Raw genomic sequence first — 19,099 nt, 5'->3', positions numbered from 1 at the left:
GCTGCTTCAGGTCTTGTGGCCAGACTGTGTGTGAAGGTTCCCTCGTGGCCCTGGGCTGAGAAGAAAAGGAGCTTCTGCAGCGCTGAGCATGGTTTGCAGCAAGCAGCTCTGGGCCAGAAGCTGTGCTGTGAGCTGCTGTCTCCATGGCACATGAAGGGGACGAGGTTGGGGCTGCACCTCTTGTGTGTGTCCCCCCTCTGGCTTTTGGGCAGGCCAGTTTCTAATCTTCTGCTTTTCTCAGATCCCCTGGAACCCCAGCGTGGACGTGTGGTGGCACGAGCTGGTGAGCAGTGCCAGCACGGAGTGCGAGCCCGAGTGGTGCGACTCGGAGGACGAGCTCTTCATCCTCTACACGAGCGGCTCAACTGGGAAACCCAAGGTGTGCTCCCCCCTAAACCACCCACGGGGCTGGGCTCAGTCAGCTGGGTAACGCCTCTGGGGACTGGGGAGGGTCGTGTTGGGAGGCCCTGGGAAGAAGAGGAGCCACTGAGGGGTGGAGAAATGGGCCGTGGTGCTCGTTCCCGCTCAGCGGGTGGGTGATGCTCAGCTCAGCCAGGCAGGCTGAGTGAGGGCCCAGGTGAGAGCCTGCCCTGAGCAGTGTGTCCTTTCCCCACAGGGTGTGCTGCACACTGTGGGTGGGTACATGATTTATGCTGCCACCTCATTTAAATACGTGTTTGATTACCAACCTGAGGATGTCTACTGGTGCACGGCCGACATCGGATGGATAACGGGCCACTCCTACCTCACTTATGGACCCTTGGCCAACGGGGCAACTAGTGTGTTAGTAAGTGCTGGGTGGCAGCTGGGGGCTTGTACTCCAAGAAGGTGGAGGTTGTGGTACTGAGCTGTGCCCCTGTGCTGTCCTGTGATGAGTGTGCTTCTCCCTGGGGGATGCAAGGGAGGGTGCTGGTCCCCAGGGGGTGTGTGTGACCCCACAGTGGCAGGCAGGGTGTGTGTGGGGGGCTAGTTTGTGTGTGGCTTTTGGGTGGTTCATTTTTCAAATGCTCCCCTATTTCCATTGGAAGTACAAGCCCTGTGTACCAGGGGAGCCAGGGCTGCTGCGAGGTCCTGTGGAACCTGGATCAGGAGCAGGGAGCCATGTGCTCACTGCTGGTGCTGACTTGACAACCTGCATTTCCTTCCTGTGTCTGTTGCTGCCCTTGGGGGTGTGTGGCTGTGCCTCATGTAGGGATGAGGGAGCCAGAGGCCTGTGCCCAAGACTCCCAGGGGAAATGCAAGTAGGAAATCGCTGTCATGCCTGGGGAGTCCTCATGGGCTTTCTCAGTGCTTCTGATTGTGGCTCTGACACTGTGTTTGGAGCTCTCACCCTGTACCATGGGTCATTTGGGCTGGTGGGACAGTGTCACTGGTAGCCACACAAGTACCCTGAGGTGCTTTGGGAGACATTTGCTAGAACACTTGAGCTGGGGTGATGCCAAATCCATCCCAAGGAAGCAGTAAGAAAGGTCCCTGGACTGGGCTGGTGTCACTGCATGGTGCCCATGGCATTCCTGTAAGGACCTGCTGGGATCCAGCTGCTGCTCCCTGTTGTTGTCGGCTCCTCCTGCTTGGGAAGGTGCTGCAGGTTGGTAGCAGCAAGGAATGGAGGTGTCACTGCCCTGTCTCCTGCTCAGTTTGAAGGTGTCCCCACCTATCCGGACGTGGGGCGGATGTGGAGCATCGTTGACAAGTACAAGGTGACCAAGTTCTACACGGCGCCCACGGCCATCCGGCTGCTGATGAAGCACGGGGAGGAGCCTGTCAAAAGGTGAGTGTTAGTCCCTGGTGTCATGGGGGCCCCAGCTCTGGGACAGCCAGATGATGGGGGACTGGGGGACCCATCTTCCTCCCCTCTGAGCAGCAGCTTCCCCAGTGTCTTTCCTGAACAAACTGGGATCTTCTGCCTTTCACACAGATACACACAGGCCGTGTTCTGTGCTCCCAGCACTTAATTTGTTACAGAAGTGCTGAGCAGGTTCCCTTCTTTCACCCTCAACTGCAGCTAAGCACAAAGGTTCCAGGTTCTCCCTGCTCCTGACCCAGAGCTCATGGGGGTGTGCTGGGCAGAGACCCCTTCCATGTGCTGTTCTTTGGCCCAAAGAAGGGAAAGAGCAGAGCCAGAGAGGAGACACAAAATCACAGAGGTCTCCCCTCTTCCCCAGGGCTGAGAAAGAAGGGTCTGAGCCATGTCTGGAAGCCCTGAGCATACTTTGGGCAGCACGGGGGTTCCTGCAGACTCTGCTGTGCAGCAGGCCCATGTCTGCTGCTCTCTGTGGCCTGCTGAGCCCCTGCCAGCCCCCTCCTCTCTGCAGGTACAGCAGGAAGTCTCTGAAGGTGCTGGGGAGCGTTGGCGAGCCCATCAACCCTGAAGCCTGGCTGTGGTACTACCGTGTGGTGGGAGAAGAGAGGTGTCCCATTGTGGACACATTCTGGCAGACAGAGACAGTGAGTCCTGGCCTGGGTGTCCCTGGGACCTCCTTCCCTTGTGCTCCCTGCAGGGTCTCTGCAGGTGACAGTGCTCCTCTGGCTCTGTGTGCACTAGTTGTTTTGCTTGTGGAGGGGACTCTGGTGTGGCCTGCCAGTGTTGGTTCTGCTTCTTCCTTTCCTGGACCTCAAACAGGCTCCAAGGGGACACCTTCCACTCCAGAGGGTCTGGGCCCTGCTTTCCTGCCCTTTCTCTCCTCCAGCAGCTCCAAAGTTTCATGCCCAAACACAGGCTCCCTGCTGTATCCTACCTGTGTCTCCATGACTGCCCTGAGCCATGACCAGGCCGTGGTGCAGCCAGCTGGGGGACAGGCTGGCATCGCCCAAACTCACTCAGTTTTGCCTCTCTTCACAGGGTGGCCACATGCTGACACCCCTCCCTGCCGCCACCCCCATGAAGCCGGGCTCTGCTGTGAGTACTTTTGTCCCTCCACTGGGACTGGGACGGCTCCCCAGGGTCTGGTGTGGCACTGCAGCAGCACCTGGCACTGTCTGTGCCGTGGCCTGGTGGTTGGGGGACAGTGGTGGATGTGAGGAGGTGGCCACCACCCCAAAATCCCAGGCCTGGCCCCGTGCAGCTGCAGTGACAGCCTCTCCAAAGCTGTCCTTGCTCTGTCCCCACTCCCTCTGGTTCGCGGGGGTTTAACTTGTGGGCTCACCTCCATGTCTCCTTGCTCTCTGGTCCCCTGGCAGGCATTCCCCTTCTTTGGCGTGGTCCCTGCTATCTTGAACGAGTCTGGGGAAGAGCTGGAAGGAGAAGCAGAAGGCTACCTGGTAAAGAAAGGCTGATCTTCCCCACCCTCCCTTTGTCCCTTCCCTGGAGCTCTGGGACCTTCCTGGTAGCACACCCATGCCTCCATGCCCACACCAGGGACCCCATTGGGTGACAGGAGCTCCTTTCACTGCCACCACTCACTGGGAGCTTTATGCTGTAAACAGACTGTTCAGCTGATGTTTAAATGCAGATCCACACGTAGGCAAGGCAGGAGGATGGGAACAGCCACCCAGCCAAGCTCCTTCCCCACATCAAGCCTGACAGGACTTTCCCAGTAGATCAACAACTGGGCAGCAAGTGTCTTGAGTGTCATCCCTTGCAACCACCTCTCTTAGTCTCTGTCACCACATGCAAAGGCATCTTTCTCTCTCTTGCTGTGGCACAAAGACTGGGTTATTGGTTTCAGTCCTGCTGACTCAGGTCTCTCTTTCCCACCATTAGGTGTTCAAGCAGCCCTGGCCAGGAATCATGCGCACGCTGTATGGGAACCACCAGCAGTTTGAAACCACCTACTTCAAGAAGTTCCCTGGGTACTACGTGACAGGGGACGGTAAGGTGGCCTGGGAAGTGGGTGGCTGTGGAGGCTGGGGGACTGCAGTTTCAATCTTGCCATGTCCTGGCCTCAGTATCCCAGCTCTGAGGGCTGGCACTGCTCCTCACCCTGTCCTTTCTGGTTATTTTTAGGCTGCAAGAGAGATAAAGATGGCTATTACTGGATCACAGGGAGAATTGATGACATGCTGAATGTCTCTGGTAAGGAGGAGTTTTGTCTTCTGTAGGGACCAGTGTGGTTTCTGCCAGGGGGTGAGAGACACCCTCCTTTATGGGGGATGGTTCTGCATCCGTGACTCTGCCCAGCAACCTGTGTTCAGAGCACATCTAATTGCTGGGTCAGGTTTATTCCTGAGACATAGTCCGTGACTTGGTGACTTTCTGCATCACTTCCTCTGGAGACAGCACGCTGGAGGGATGGAGCTGCACTTAACCTCTTAGGGGAGGCCCTTGACCAGCCAAGGTGCCTGTGTGCTGCAGGGTTTAGGGCCACAGGGAATTACAGAGGTTGGGCAGGACCACGTGGTCTCTAATCCAACCTGCTGCTCCATGCAGAGCTGACCTCAAAGCTGGGTCAGGCTCCTCAGAGGTGTATCTGCAGAGATGAAGGTTCTCCCACCTCTCCTGACTGAGGCTTTGGGATTCAGCTGCTTCCCAGCCCATCTCATACACTGCACTCAGGAGCTCCCCCCCTCCTCTCTGGGAGGCTGTAGCCTACAGGTACTGCTGGCTGAGTGATGCTGCTGTGCTTGCCCCCAGATCAAACTAGATCCTAAATCTGACCAGCAACACTTGATCCTCTACCAGCAGCTCCCTCTGGGAGCTGGCTGCCTTTCCCTGCTTTTCTGTGACAGCCATCCTGGGGTGGGATGTCTGAGCACAGGGGCAAAGGTGTGCAGGCTGAGTCCACCTCTGCTCTGAGATGTGGAGCGTTGTTCCATCTCCCTGTGATGAGCTGGAGCAGTGATGATGAGCTGGAGGAGCAGTGCCTGGTGGGGCTGGTTCTTGGGCTCTGCAGATCCACCCTCTTCCTCCTCACATCTTGGAGCTGGCAGAGTGGGCATGTCTCCTCTTACCAAGTCCAGCTCCTCCTCAGCCTGTGGCTTGTTTAATCCTGTGGCTGGGAGCAGTTCATGAAGCCTGAAGGTGGGAGGGAGAACAGCCAGGGGAGGTGGCAGCCCAGCTCTCGCACTGCTGAAACAAGAGTTTCTCTCTCCATCTGTTGTCTTTTCCCACACAAATTAAATGGGTGCTCAGACCCCTTGTTTAGGGCCTTTCACACTTGCAGACCTCTTCCTCCCCACTGCCTGGGGCTGCAGGACCCCAGGCCCCTGTGGGTCTGTAAGCTGGCTGCCTCTCCTTGCTTCCAGGCCACCTGCTGAGCACGGCAGAGGTGGAGTCAGCCTTGCTGGAGCACGCTGCGGTGTCGGAGGCGGCGGTGGTCAGCCACCCACACCCCCTGAAAGGCGAGTGCCTCTACTGCTTCGTGACCCTCAGGGACGGCCACGACTTCACCAAGAGCCTGGCAGATGAGCTGAAAAAACAAGGTACCAACAGCCAGGTTTTGGGGAGGTTACACAGCATGGCGAGGGAGGACAGGGCCGGGCGGGTGATGGAGGGGTTAAGGGTGCTTGACCCAGGGTGCCTGTGGTCTGGGGAATGCGGCAGGGACAACTGTGACAAGGTGCCCCCTCTGATCAGAGAGCACAGCAAAGACTAAAATTAGTTCTGCCGGCCTTTGGCTGCTCATGTGATGCCACCTCCACCTCCTGGGAGCTGCCAGCAGCACTGGGGTACCCGGCTTCCCCTGGCTCTCCTGGCAGACCGTGCCTGGGGCTCGTTGGGTGGCTGTGCCAGAGTGCTCGGGGTGTTGGCACGCTGCTCCCAAGGGCTCTGTCATGGCCACAGCCACAGCACCATGTAATGTGTGACACGGGCCAGTTCCTTCTCTGTAGGAACCCACCAGGGGACCGGTCCCTGTGCTCCAACTTGAGGCCATCGCCCCTTGTCCTGTCCCCACAGACACTGAGAAGAGGCTGCCCATGTCCTCCTGTGTCCCACCCTTCAGCTATTGATAACCATTGATCAGATCCCCTCTCAGGCTTCTTTTCTCCAGGCTGAACAGCCCCAGCTCACTCAGCCTTTCCTCATAGGGGAGATGCTCCAGGCCTTTAATCACCTTTATAGCCTCCACTGGGCTCTCTCCAGCAGACCCCTGGAGCATCTGTTTTAGATGTCTCTGGAAGATGGAGAGGATGGAAAGGAGTGCTCTGGCCTTTGGGGAGATGTGCTTAGAGCCCTGCTGCCATTGCAGGTCTTGCTGCCCCTCCTGTGGCGCCGAGGGTCTTAAGGCCCACCCTGCCTGAGGAGGATGTGTGCTGTGCTGTATCCCCTCTGACCACAATCAAAATCCCTTTTTTCCTGTGTTTTCTTTCAGTCAGAGAAAAAATCGGCCCAATAGCGACACCTGATTACATCCAGTATGCCCCCAGCCTGCCCAAAACCCGCTCAGGTAAGGGGGCCAGCACCAGGAGGGGGGGGGCTGAGTAGTTCCTGCCATGGGGGAAGGAGGTCAGCCCTAAATTGCTCATCCAGTCCCACCCAGATTCTGTTCACTTTGCCCAAGAGACCCTGACTCCTGCTGTCCTTCCAGGGAAGATTACCAGGAGGATACTGAGGAAGATCGCCAGGAATGACCGAGATGTGGGGGACATCTCCACCTTGGCAAACCCAGGCATCATAAAGCATCTCTTCAACAGCAGATGTGACACTAAACAGTAGCAGCACGTCCCTGCTGGGCAGAACTGTAGCAGCAGCAGTGTCCTGATGAGCAGGTCCCTTGAACAACTGCTGTCTGCCCTGGGAAGGAAACCTTCCCCCCTTGAATTGAATGTACAAACCTTGGGGCTGAGGGGACGGCTGGCTCTGGAGAGGCAGCAGCTCGTGAGCATCGTGTTCCAGATGGGCTGTTGTACCTCTGAGGTTCAGCCTTGTGCAGAGGGACTCCTCCTCCTCCCTTTTCAGCACCTCCTTCTTGATTTTTAATTAGTTTTTTTGTTTGGGGGGGTGGGGATGGTGTTAATTAACTTGATGTAATTTATGTGGCACCTTGCACACAGTGAGAAGGAACTTGAGGGCTTGGAGGGGAAGTGGTGCTGGAGTTACTCAAGGCAGGCGGGTGAGGGAGGCTCAGCTCACTGCCCACACCCTGGCTACGCTTCCTTTCCTCCTCGGAGCACCACAGGCTGCAGGAGAACGTACAAGTACTCACGTTGGAACTGTAGAGCTGAGTCCCAGCCTGGCAGCCACTGCCCAAGCCTGTTGCTAGCAGAGGTCCTGTAGCCTGACAGGGAGCAGGACAGGGCCCATGGTGGCTCTGTGCTTTAAATAAGTGGGGGGTTTAGAGCAGTTTGGTACTAAGAGTGGCTGCTCCCCAGCTGGTGGGTTTCATCCCAGCGCTGGGTCCTGCACTGGCTGTGGACATGACAGGGAGCCAGGAAGGGGCAAGGGGGAGAGGTCATGCTTGGATGTGCTCTGTAGCATCCTGCTGCCCCCTGCTCATGCCTGAGCAGCTCAGGGCTCCAGTTAGTATCAGAGGATGGAGGGGAGACAAAGCCAGGCAGAGGCACTTTCCCCACTGCAGGCCAACCACTGCTACAGGCAGGGCTGCCTCAGAGGGGAGAAGGAGGGAAGATGCTTTAAGTTAGCTTTTGCTTTGATCTGACATGGCTTTATGGTGCTGAGAGGGGGAAAACCCTCCCAAACCTCTAGCCCAAGAGCCTGAACATCACAAGGGTGCTGCCAAAGCCATCCTCAAGTAACGACACCTCCAGCCCCAGGGAGAGCTGGGACCTCCTTTGTCCTGCCTGTATGGAGATGGTGTGAGAGCTGCTGGATTTCTGCACTTAAACCAAAGGAGAAACGGGCTTTAAAATTAGCTGCAGGACATGTTTGGGTGAGTGCCACCAGCCAGGCTTCACCCTTGGGCTGGGGGGAGGGTGCAGCGACTGCCTGGCACTGGATGCTTGGGGCTGGGGAGGGCTGGTGTCTGAGTCCCACATCTCACTCCTCACTTGCTGTTCACAGTGCTGTGGTCTGTGTCTGTGCTGTGTGACCTCAGTGTGTGCCAGTGTCCTCCCCCCTGTACCACTGGATTGTGCCACCTTGTTGACAAGGGTTCCTACATTCTCTCTGTTCCTGTTACGTATCTGCTATTAATTTTGGCTGGAGACAGCTAGAATTTTATGCAAAATTCAATAAAATGTAAGGAAACCAACTAGAACCAGGCTCAGAGTGCTTGCAGGGGCTGGAGAGGGGTGTCTGCTGTTGAATGGCCCAGGTATGCTTCTGGGGAGGGGTAGGGTATTGCTACTGCCCTGGCTTCTCCTGGGCTGGGAGCCCCTGGGACTCAAAGGTGCTGTGTGACACTGGAACAAGGGCAGCAGCTCCAGTTCCAGTGCTGGAGCCTGGGCTTCAGCTCTGCTTTGGGCTCCATCCACCATCACTCCCCTGAGGCTCAGGGAAAGTGCTGTGGGACCAGCAGCCAAAGAGCAGTGGGCTGCCTCACCCCCAGCCCTGGCTCTCTGCAGTGATCCCCAACCCCAGCTCCAGGCTGAGGCTGCTTTCCCTGGACCTGGTTGTACCTGCCCCCTCTGCCCCCAGGTTGTGCTGGGCAGCCTGAGCTGTCAGGGGAGGGGTACATGACTGTCCCTGGGGTGAAGGTACATGGAACAGCCGGGCACAGGCCTGTACCTGGCTGGGGGAAGTCACTGCCCTCCCCTCCTAGTCTGACAGAACCAGGCCAGGAGCCCTGCTTGATTGCACGTACATTTTAATCTCTGGCAGGGGGTAATCACACCCCCCAATGCAACACCCGCCCCGGAGTGGCAGCAGTCACAGCCCTGACCTCATTCCAAGGCGGAAGATTGATGACTGCAGCACCCAGCGGTGCCAGCAGGGTGGGTCTGTCAGTCAGCCTGGTCCCTCTTCAGACACTGGGTCTCTGCTCCCGCTCCCTGTCACTAAGGGCAGAGCTGAGCCTGCCTGGCTGCTCCCACCATGTGCAGTGGTTGTTTCCCCTGGAACTGCTTGGCTGAGGAGGAAGAGGGGCTGCAGGAAGAAGTAGAGGCCCCAGGGCTGGAAAGCCTGCATGCCTCCCTGTCCCACCACTGCTGCACAGAGCCTGGTGTGAGTCACAGCTTGTCCTGGGTGGGGGCTGGTCCCAGACCAAAGCCCTGAGCAGCTCACACTGCACCAGCTCCTCCTCTTCTGCTATTCTGCCCCCCCCAGACTCCTGGGAGACCACAGCTGTGGTGGGACAGGGCAGTGCTAAGGCAGCTGGTCTTCCCCCAGCAAGCACTGCTGGGGGGAGGCTGGGCTGGCACACAGAGCCTGGGACAGTCCCTCCTCCCAGACCCCAGCCCCTCAGGCCGTGGGGTAATCACACCAGTGGAGAGCGTGGCTGCAGCAGGTCAGCTCTTCAGAGCGGGGTGAGCGGGATGCAGCGTGGCTGCCTCACACCAGGTAGGGGGTGTCCAGCACGGCCACCCCAGCTGCCACCCCGCCATCGGCGTGCTCCACGGCCTTCGTGCGCAGCAGGTGACCGGCGGCCTCGTTCAGCACCAGCTCCTTGCCCTGTCTGCAGAGGAAAGGGCAGCTCAGCCCCTGCACAGCACAAACCTTACAGCACTTCTACCCTCTGGGACACTCAGACTCACAGTTCCCGCCCCAGCACAGGCAGGGAACCAGCAGGTAAAAGCCCAGGGCTTTCCCAGTGCTCAGCTGGGACCAGGGCAGAGACCCAACAGTGAGGTCCAGCCCCTGTACCTCCCACCTCCCCAGGGACACCTGCCTTACTGCTCCAGCCAGCACGGAGGCAGCAGGGAACCACCCAAGCCCGCTTCTCACCTGACATAGACACCAAAAATACCCAGCTCTGAGATGCACTCGGACACTTTTAGGGGGCTGTGAGCCCTCAGCAAGTAATTCCTGGATGGCTGTGGTTTGATCTTATCCATCAGGATGTAGGAGGTTCTCTCAGGGCTGTCTTTGACCTTCTCCAGAACCTGCCTGAGCTCTTCACCATAAAGGTTGTTGCCTGACAACAAAAGCAGCAAGTGAGCCCTTCCCAGCACAGCACAAGGCTTGGCTGCAGCCCTGGCAGCACCAGCCTTTGCCCACCCACACCCCAGCTCCTGGGCCTGGGGAGCAGCACTGCCTTACTGCCATCACTGGTCCAAATGCCTACAAGCATCTCCCAGGCACCCCATGTGCCTCTGCCCCTCAGCACTGGCCCAGAAGCCACCACAGAGCTACTGCTGCTCCAGGAGCCACCACAGAGCGACAGCCACTCTCGGATGCAGCACAAACTGCAGTGAAAACCCACCCAGGGCCCAGTCCAGCTCCTACCTCCACCTTCTCGCTGCGGCTTCAGCACAAACCGGTCGGGGTCAGCGATGGCCACAGCAGCTATCCTGTCACCCTCTTCACCCTGGCAGGAAGGACAGGAGGAGCAGAGCATCAGGGAGGAGCAGGGACTGAGCAGGATCAACGGGGTTCCCCAGGGACTACAGCACAGCCCCCTCATCTCCTGAACAAGCAGCATCCCATGCAGGCCAAGCACCTATCCCCCTCCACGCTCGTGCCCACTCACCATGTCCAGGGAGTAGAGCCCAGCAAACGTGGCCCTTATCCGAGCAGCAGCCTCGGCGCGGCCGGGCAGTAACCGCTCCAGCGTCCCCGGCCGGCTCAGCTCCTGCTGCACCTTCTTGGTGCCGGCCAGCTGGGTGGCAATGTCAGGGCACTTCACTGCCCGCGACCTCTCCAGCAGCAACCGCGCCTCCCAGTTCTGAGACAGAGACAGAGACAGAGCAGCCAGCCCGTCAGGAAAACAACAAGCCACAGAAAAAAACACCCCCAAACCACCCACCCACCCACCCACCCACGCTTCAACAGCACTCTGGGGACAAGAGACATTCATACACAGATTTCCCACCGCTCCTGGGAACAGCACAGCCGGGTTAGCCCACTGACTCTGCCTGGCCCCAGCTTGGCCAGTGCTGCCACCTCCAGACAACAGCAAGATCTGCTCTGTTATTACTGTTAGCGCCTGCAGTCTAGTGGAGGACAGAAATCTATCCGTAGGTCAAGTCTAAACGGTTTCAGCAGGTGCCAATACCCGTGCTAGCCCGTGTTTTAACGGGAGCAACGCAGTGCTGCAGGAGGAGATCACCATGAGTGGCTCCTGCAGAAGAAAGCCACTTGTTTTTCCCTACTGTTGTGAGCACCAGGGACACCCACGTGCACCATGGGGTGCCATGGGTTCCACTACACAGGACTGACCCCACCCACGCCAGGAGAGGACCCCCTGGGATCACGGGGCGTTTCAGACTCCGTGGGCACAAAAGCACAGCGTGGGCAGCTTCTCTAGCAGCTGGCTCAGCACTGACCTGCTGGTCGTAGTTCTGTGGCACGTAGCCCTCTCTGTAGTACACCACTGCTACCTCCTGGCCGTCCCTGGAACAGACACCAGAAGCACTCACAGAACCAGGCCAGCCCCTGGCAGGCTCCTCCCAGCGCCAGGGGGGCAGTGACAGGATCAGGCCGGTGTCACAGCCTTCCTGCCTTCTCCTTGGCCCCCTGAGCTGAGCTGCTCCTGCCTGGCTCTGCCAGAGAAAGCCGAGGACTGCAAGCCCTGGCTGCTCTCTGCTGAGCCCCAGCTGGCTGCTGGGTTCTGCCCTGACTCAGAGTCTCAACGCTTGGGGCTCCCAGCCCAACCCAGAGGTAAGGACCCAATTTTTTAGTAGCTTTTGCCACTAGGAGCCAGGCCTGGGAGACTCCTGAAGCTGGGAGGGAACCGGATCCTGCCCTGATGGAATCCGAGGCAGGACACCGACTGGACAGCCAGCCCAGGCAACACAGCACAGTGCCAGGGCAGGGCTGTCAGCACACCCACTGAAGCACAACAGCCTGCACACAGCCAGGGAGAGCTGCAGGGAAACAGGGCACCCAGCAGCCAGAGGAGGGCACCCTCCAGGGAAGCACAGGGGAGGCCCCCTCCCCTCCACTGTCTGACCACGGGAACTGAACACGGCAGAGGCACCGAGGGTCAGGCCATGGAAAAATGAGCCTAACTGCAGAACAGGGAAACACTGGCATCGAACTGTATCTTCCCCTAAGCCTGTCCAGCTCCAAGCACCTCACCCTGGGGATGGGATAAACCGCCAGCACCCCCTGAGCTCAGCAGGGAGCGGGTGAGACTCTGAGCGAGTTCAGAGCCAATGGACACCGTGAGGAGACGTAACGCTGCCTCCTCCAGCACTGACACAACTGCCAGGGCAGAGAGCAGCACCTGAGCTGTGAACAGGAAACATCACTGGGGAAAACTCTGAAACAGCCAGGACCTTCCACAGCAGATCTGTGTGAGGGAGTAAAGACCCCACCGGGCTCTGGAGGCTGCTGGCAGGAGGGAAATGTTGTTTCCAGCTGTAGGGACTGATGTGTGTGTGTGCAGAGATGTCACCACTGGGAAAACAGAATCCCTGCAGCTCTAAGGGGCAGCATGGAGCACAGAACTGCTTTCTGGGGGGTCACCATTCACACTCCAAACGTACCACCAGCTTGGGCTGAAAGGTCTCCCCTGCAGCCCTGTGTGGCCAGCACACAGGCAGGAGCGCGCACCTGGGCTCATACTCACACATACAGCCTCCTGGCACCATCCAGAGACCCCTTCTCAAACACATCTCTGAACCGCCTCCTGATGACACGGATGTCCCTGCGAAGAGAGGAGTGGGGCAGTCACCAGCCTGGGCACAGCCACCTGACAGCCAGACATGAGAGGTGCAACCAGTGGCTCCAGCAAGGAGGATCTGCAGCAGCTGCACATCCAACCTCATGCTGTGTGCTACAGAGCCAGAGGAATCCTACAGACCAAGACAGCTCTGGTTCTAGCACCTCTTGTGCTTCTGGGCCAAAACCCGTAGGGAGCAGCAGGAACATTTCTCCACACTCACTTTTTACCTCCTAAAACGTGTCCAAGAGAAGCCAGAATTGTGTTTTGGTCTCTGGTTGTTGGCTTTTCCTTGTGTTTGTGGGCTTTTTTAAAGGAAGTGTTGGGATTAAAAATCCCCACACAACAGATTCACTCAGTGTTGGCTTGGAAGCCAAGAGCTGCAGGCAGATGAGTGGCTCCCTATGTGCCTTCCCTCCTTCACGCTTTCTCCAGCCTCTCCACACAGCGGCAGTGTGGACTTGCTGATCTGGAGACACAGCATGTCACACCTCCCATGGCTCCAGCACCGACTCAGCACTGAACTTTATCCAAACCCCTCCTCCTCCCAGCCCCTCACCCCACGGCCACGGTGCCTGCTTAGCCCAGGTCTCTCACCCTGGGTTTGAAGCTTTGTTAGTTAAGCTTTTATGAAGCCACCTTGTGCCCAATCCTAAGTCAGAGGGCAAGCAAGACCCTCAGTAACCCTGCTCTGCTGCTTCTTGTCTTCTCTAAGAGACTCTGCCCACAAAGCTACCCCAGCCCTGAGGGCCACACACAGGCACAGAATCAGCAAAGCAGCAGCCCCAGAGACACAAGACTTTGCTGGCTGCTGGTACTTCCAGCACAGAGCTGGTGAGAGGCTTTGGGAGGCTGGTGAGGAGACAGCGGTGGGTTCTAAGGCAAGACAGGAGGACACTGAAGGAATGCTGACAAGGGCTGCCTAACAGGTCACTGAGGTAAGTCCAAGGCAGAGGCTGCTCTGTGTCCATACCAAGACATGCCCTCAGTCCCAGAAACTATGAAGTCTTTTAGCTTTATCCTTGAGCAGGTGACAAAGTAAAAGACAAACAGATTCTGCACACATCCATCTTTCCCTGGCCTGCTCCTATGCTCCCACCACCATGTCAAACTTGGAGACACCCCACAACCTGCCCTGAGGGAAGACACCATGACTTGGGCAAGAGCTCTGCTTCCCTTTTCCACAACTCTCCCTCCTTCCTTTCCCACCCCAGGAAAACCCAACCTTTACCTGTTCCAGAGCTCATTTTCTACACATCGCTGATCAAAAATGTTCCTCTGGATTTCTTCCACCAGAAACATCACCACAGCCCTGGAAGAGAGACCAACAGCATCGTTACCCCCAGGAACACCCCACAGGCACCCAGGGCCACCAGCTTTTGATCTCTTTGATTCAGGTTTCCTGCACGGCTCCTGCTCATTGTGTCCAGCGTTCCTCAGGGTCAGTGTGTGCAAGGAGAGCAGCACTCATCCTGCAGTTACCAGGCCAATGAGGAGCAGAAGCACAGGGACAGGAGGAAATCAAACTCTGGGCAGGGCACACAACTCCTCCAGAGTCCTCCTGAGCACACAATTCCTCCAGAGTCCTCCTGAGCACACAACTCCCCCAGAGTCCTCCTGCACCTCTCTGCCTCTGCAGCGCAGCAGCCTCATGCACCAACACCACCCCACTGCTCCTGCCAGGGTGCCACAGGCTTTTCAAAAGCCCTGTGTCCAGCAAGCAGGCACCTAAACACATGGATCCCCAGGGGAGAGACAATAACCCCACCTCCAGCACCCCCCCTCTCCTTACTTTGGAGAGCCGTAGAGCTCCCAGGCCCTGGCGATACCCGAGGCCAGGCCTCTGGCGGGGTCGTTGGGCAGCAGGCGCGATGCCTCCTCAGGCCTTCCCAGCACCTTCAACACCCGCCTGGGGAACACAAGGACAAAGGAAAGGCTGTGAGTGCCCTGCCAGGACGCAGGGAGCAGGAGCTGGAGGCAGGGCAGGCAGGCAGGGCAGCAGGCCATGCAGCACAGGCCAAGCAGCACAGCTTACCCGTGGAGCGCGGCCGTGCGGGAGGCCAGGCCCCCGAAGCTGGCAGCGATGGTGTTTATCTCGATCTGCTTCAGGGCCGGCTGCCCGCCCAGCCCACAGTCAAACATGTAGTCAGAGCGGTTTATGCCCAAGAAGACAGACTGAAACAGAGAGGAGGGGAAGTGGGTTCTCCTGTCGCCTGTAACTGCGGATCCCTGCGATGGCCACGCTCCAAAATCCCCCTGGGGCAGGTCCAGCCACCTTTGTTTCGATATAACCCTCTGTGAGACGTGCCTCTGGGTGTCTGGCCCTTGCTCAGGGCTCACAGCCCTCCCCAGGGCTCCAGAGGTGTGCAGGGACAGCCTGTCTGGTGCAGGTTCTGACACAGCACACATCCTCACGCTCTCCCGAGGGTCCCAGGGGACAAGCTGCTTGACATCCTCCCCTCCAAGGTGGTTAATCCAGCTGGAAACCTAAGGGCACGATTCCTGAGCTCACAGGCTGCAGCCAAGACACTGGAGTGCAGGGAGCAACCAGCCTGACTTGGGGGAGTTCAAAGCCCGCAGCAGCCACCACGTGGGCAGAGCCCAGGCAGTCCCACCACAGCACAGGTACCTGAGCCAAGCCTTCTTCCAAAACCTGCCTGTGGATCTTGAAGAGTCGAGCTGTGAAGTCATCTACCTTGATGGTGCTAGAGAGAAGGAAAGGAAAGACCAGGTCAGTCCCCTTACACCATCACCAAGGAACAAGAGAATTCACTCATCTCTGGGGAAAACAACCCTCACCAGGGGCATCCTCCAGCAGCATCAGCAGGACTGTGGCCAGGCCAAGTCCTGCAGCGCTGTCAGGCATGTCACCATGAAAGCACTTGTCAGCAAGTGCATAAACATGCCACAAGCACAGTCTGGGCAGCACAGCCAGCCTGCAAAACCCACTGCTGCACCCAGGTGACTTTTGTTTGCAGGGCAGAGACAGGACAAGTGAAAGCAAAGCCCTGCAGCAACATCCTGCAGCCACAGGAGAACCTGATGTCCCTCTGTGCCTGCAGCACAGCTCACAGAAAGAAGCCTCAACTCTGCATCAGAATTCTTCATCTTGTTGGGCTCCAAAGCCTACACACTGTGCTGCTGAGGACATCAACAGCCCTGAGGGAGCAGGGCTGGCTCTTCTTTAGGGTCCCAAATCCCTGAGCCAGTTGTGAGCAGCACCCCCAAGGAGCTGCCCTGGGACACTCTCAGGAGGCAGCACAGGGCAGATACCCAAGTGCACACTAGCCCCATGCAGGGAGGAGTGGAGTCAGCAGAACAGGATCCAAATGGAGCATTGTACCTCCTGGGATAATGCCTTCTGGGGTGGAAGGAGTGTGTACTGAGTGTGTATTGAGTGTGTGTTTAGAGCAGAACACAGCCTGGCTGCAGGTGTGTGGGATGTGGCTGAAACCAGCCATGGGAATGGAGAGAACATGTGAGAACACAAACATCACAGGGCAGGAATCCCACGAATCCCCATGGGCTAACTCCTGGCAGGGCTGGCTTTGGTAAAAGGAGGGAATAAAAGGAGCTCTGGGAGAAGAAATAATGGTGTATAGAATAAAAAAGAACTGGAGAGGAGAAGCTGCTCCAAACCCAAGCCCTGTGTTTTTCATCACCAACACCCCAGGCACTGCATTCCTTAAGCAGGGGTATAAACATGCCTGCACAAGCTCTGGGTGCAGCCAGCATCAGAACCACAGAGTCACCAAGGCTGGAGAAGACCTTCAAGATCTTCAAGTCCAACTGTCAGCCCTACACCACTGTGACCTGCATCACTGCGACCTCCTGAACCACTGCATCTACCCTTTTTTTGACCAGCTCCAAGGCTGGCGGCTCCACTGCCCCCCATCAGCCTGTTCCAACACCTCACCACTGTTCTGGTGAAGAAATTTTCCCTGATATCCATTCTGAACCTCCCCAGCACAACCTGAACCCATTCCCTCTTGTGCTGTCACTAGTCACTAGGGAGAACAGGCCAACCCCCACCTTGCTACACCCTCCTTCCAGGTAGCTGTAGAGAGCAATCAGGTCTCCCCTCAGCCTCCTCTTCTCCAGGCTAAACAGCCCCAGCTCCCTCAGATGCTCCTCATAAGACCTGTTCTCCACCCTCCCTTCTTAAAACAGCTCTGAGGGGTTTTACTAAAGCCTGACCAAGTCTCCTTGGCTCTGTCCCATGCTGGAGAACCATCAGCAGCTGCCCAGACAGGGAGCACAGAACAGGCAGCAGGAAGGGAAAGGGGTTTTGTGGCATCTGTGGTCAGGGATGGTCACTCCTGCACAAGGCAACAGCCAGAGATAAATCCAGCAGAGCTCAGGGGCCAGAGCTGACCAGTCCTCCAACACCCAGAGCTTGCAGGTCACCTTCCCAGCATGGCTGGGAAAGCAGGGGACATGGTGTGACTGATCAGAGGAGGGTGTGGGGGAAGGAACAAACACCTCTGTGACTGCAGGTAGGCAGCAGAGCAGGCTATCAGATAGCCACAGGCAGATGCAAAGTGAGATTGAAAGAGACTACTAAGTCTAGGACTCAGAGAAGCCCCCAGCAATTTAAATATAAGGCCCAGGGGACAAGGAGCTCGTAAGAAAGAATTCACCAGCTTGAAACACTGGTAAAATTGAAGATCATTGCAGGGAGTCAACTCCTAGCCAGATGTCCCCTCCTTCTCAGGCCAAAAGAGACCTCAAAACACAAGAAACTTGATGGAAATTAGTCTTAGGGCAAATAATGCAGCAGAGGAGATGATTCCTACAGAGGAATTCCACAAAGGGCTGGAAGGCAGGAATGCCAAAGGGTGAGGAACAGTTCACATTTAAAACAGCTCATTAAAATGCCACCTGCAGGAAAGTTACCTGGCCAGAGTTTGCTCCAGGAATTCCTTGTTTTGGCTGATGGCATCCACCAGCAGGTTGAAGTCTTGCTGAACAGCATAGGCTTGCTGGAACAGGGCTCTTGGGACTGCAGATGGGAGCAGCGTGAAGGGAGCGTAGTTCACCACCTGCAGACAGGAGCGTGGCAGCAGCAGAGGAGTCAGGTCTTGACACAAGGGCCCACGAGGCTGGAAACCCACCCTGGGCTGTGCAGTTTAAGTGGGGCTAAAGAGGTGCATCCTCTGCTGGGGTGAAGGCTCACAGCAGCCCCAGGCCCTCCTGGGGCACGCTGGACAGACACAACACCCCATCCCTGCTGACTCCTGAGGGCTTTGCTTTACACACTGTCCACGGGGCACTGTGGAGGCTGGAGCAGCTGCTCTGGAGCTCCAGCTGGGCAGAGTGCTTCTCTCTGCAGAATGCTCTGTTTCCACCTCAGGTGGAGAGCAGGGCCTCCAAAACACCTCAGTTTCAGAGAAAAGGTGAATTTGCCAGTCCTGTGTTTTGGCCATCAAGAGGCACATCCTTTGATCCCTGTGCCTGAGCAACAAGGTGAGCTGGGGGTCCTGAGTCACCAGGGGTGACACCCCACAGCTCAGGCACAGGACCACCCTCAATGCCCAAATATCACACCAGAGGTGTGATTTTACAAGAGGGACACAGGCACTGCAATCAGCCTCTCCTCCTGGGCTCTCCCCTCCTGTCACCCTTTGAGGTTCCCTTAGAGCCCTGACCTGACCATGGGGCTGGCACCAAGCAGCAATGCCCGTGGTGCAAACCTTCCTCCTTGTACCTCTGCCAGCTCCAAGCACAGCCACCAGCTTGTACCCAGGCTCCCTAGGAACCTGTCCCTAATGCTTTTCCATCCTTCTTGCCCAGGGGTACTTCTTGAGACCTCCCACAGGCTCCCCCTCCACAGGGCGAGCTCCACATCTGCATCCCCACCCCAGCAGCTGCCAGAGATTCCCAAGGGAAGCCCACACATCTGCCAAGCCTGCCCCCTGACCCCAGGCAGGGCTGAAGCCTGACTTGTAGCAGGGAGCCCATGCAAACCAAAGGTCCCTCCGAGAGATACTCCCTGCCCTGGTTCAAAGGATCCCACGGGTGTCAAGAGGCTGGGCAAAGGGATGAACTCCCACTACCATACCCAGCTCCAGGGAATTTCCCAGCCCTTTCCAGACCTATTTCTGTTACCACACGGCTGCCTGTGAAGGGGACGCGCCCACCAGCGGGATGAGCTGCCAGCTCCAGCCCCCGGGCCGGCCACAGAGCCGGGCTGCGAAGCGCTGCTCGCTGCCCGGGCTCCGGCAGCCGGCTCCTCCGGCTCTGCTGACTCACCCCCCCCCTCCCCCGGCCGGCCAGGCCCGACCGCGGCTCCGCTCGGGCACTCACCTCGGAGGCGTTGGGCTCCCCCTCGGTCCGCATCAGCACGCCTTGCAGCAGCGCCGAGTCCACGGCAACCGAGGCCGCCTCCCGGATGGCCGGCTCGTCTCGCAGGGCGTCCTCCCACGGCGCGGCCATGGCTGAGGGGGCAGAGCCGGAGTCACACGCCCGGCCCACGCCGGCTCTCCCGACACCCGGCC

At 57.8% G+C, this 19,099-nt stretch overlaps 2 protein-coding genes across 2 annotated transcripts in view; one reads left to right on the top strand and one right to left on the bottom strand.

The window, feature by feature from the left end:
* ACSS2 (acyl-CoA synthetase short chain family member 2) overlaps nt 1-8,096 on the top strand; it is a 32,240-nt gene extending 24,144 nt beyond the window's left edge. The window contains exons 8-18 of the mRNA XM_084271356.1: nt 242-379; nt 617-787; nt 1,638-1,771; nt 2,316-2,448; nt 2,843-2,899; nt 3,181-3,261; nt 3,704-3,812; nt 3,947-4,015; nt 5,185-5,361; nt 6,252-6,326; nt 6,468-8,096. Coding sequence (XP_084127482.1) covers nt 242-379; nt 617-787; nt 1,638-1,771; nt 2,316-2,448; nt 2,843-2,899; nt 3,181-3,261; nt 3,704-3,812; nt 3,947-4,015; nt 5,185-5,361; nt 6,252-6,326; nt 6,468-6,595 — 1,272 coding nt within the window. The 3' untranslated portion in view covers nt 6,596-8,096. The remainder of the gene's footprint in view (nt 1-241; nt 380-616; nt 788-1,637; nt 1,772-2,315; nt 2,449-2,842; nt 2,900-3,180; nt 3,262-3,703; nt 3,813-3,946; nt 4,016-5,184; nt 5,362-6,251; nt 6,327-6,467) is intronic.
* Nucleotides 8,097-8,630: 534 nt separating this feature from the next.
* GSS (glutathione synthetase) lies at nt 8,631-19,037 on the bottom strand (the record flags this gene model as incomplete). The annotated part of the gene is made up of 12 exons (XM_084271737.1): nt 8,631-9,452; nt 9,722-9,911; nt 10,223-10,304; nt 10,467-10,661; nt 11,263-11,329; nt 12,510-12,587; nt 13,834-13,914; nt 14,395-14,511; nt 14,638-14,777; nt 15,232-15,307; nt 17,499-17,644; nt 18,909-19,037. 12 exons carry the CDS (start codon nt 19,035-19,037, stop codon nt 9,329-9,331), a joined length of 1,425 nt encoding a protein of 474 aa, XP_084127863.1. The 3' UTR covers nt 8,631-9,328.
* Nucleotides 19,038-19,099: the final 62 nt, after the last annotated feature.

The sequence above is a fragment of the Gallinula chloropus genome, assembly GCF_964237585.1.
Source record: "Gallinula chloropus genome assembly, chromosome: 16".
Taxonomy (NCBI): Eukaryota; Metazoa; Chordata; class Aves; order Gruiformes; family Rallidae; genus Gallinula; species Gallinula chloropus.
The sequence above is the reverse complement of the archived record's forward strand: the minus strand, read 5'-3'. Positions and strand labels throughout refer to the sequence as shown.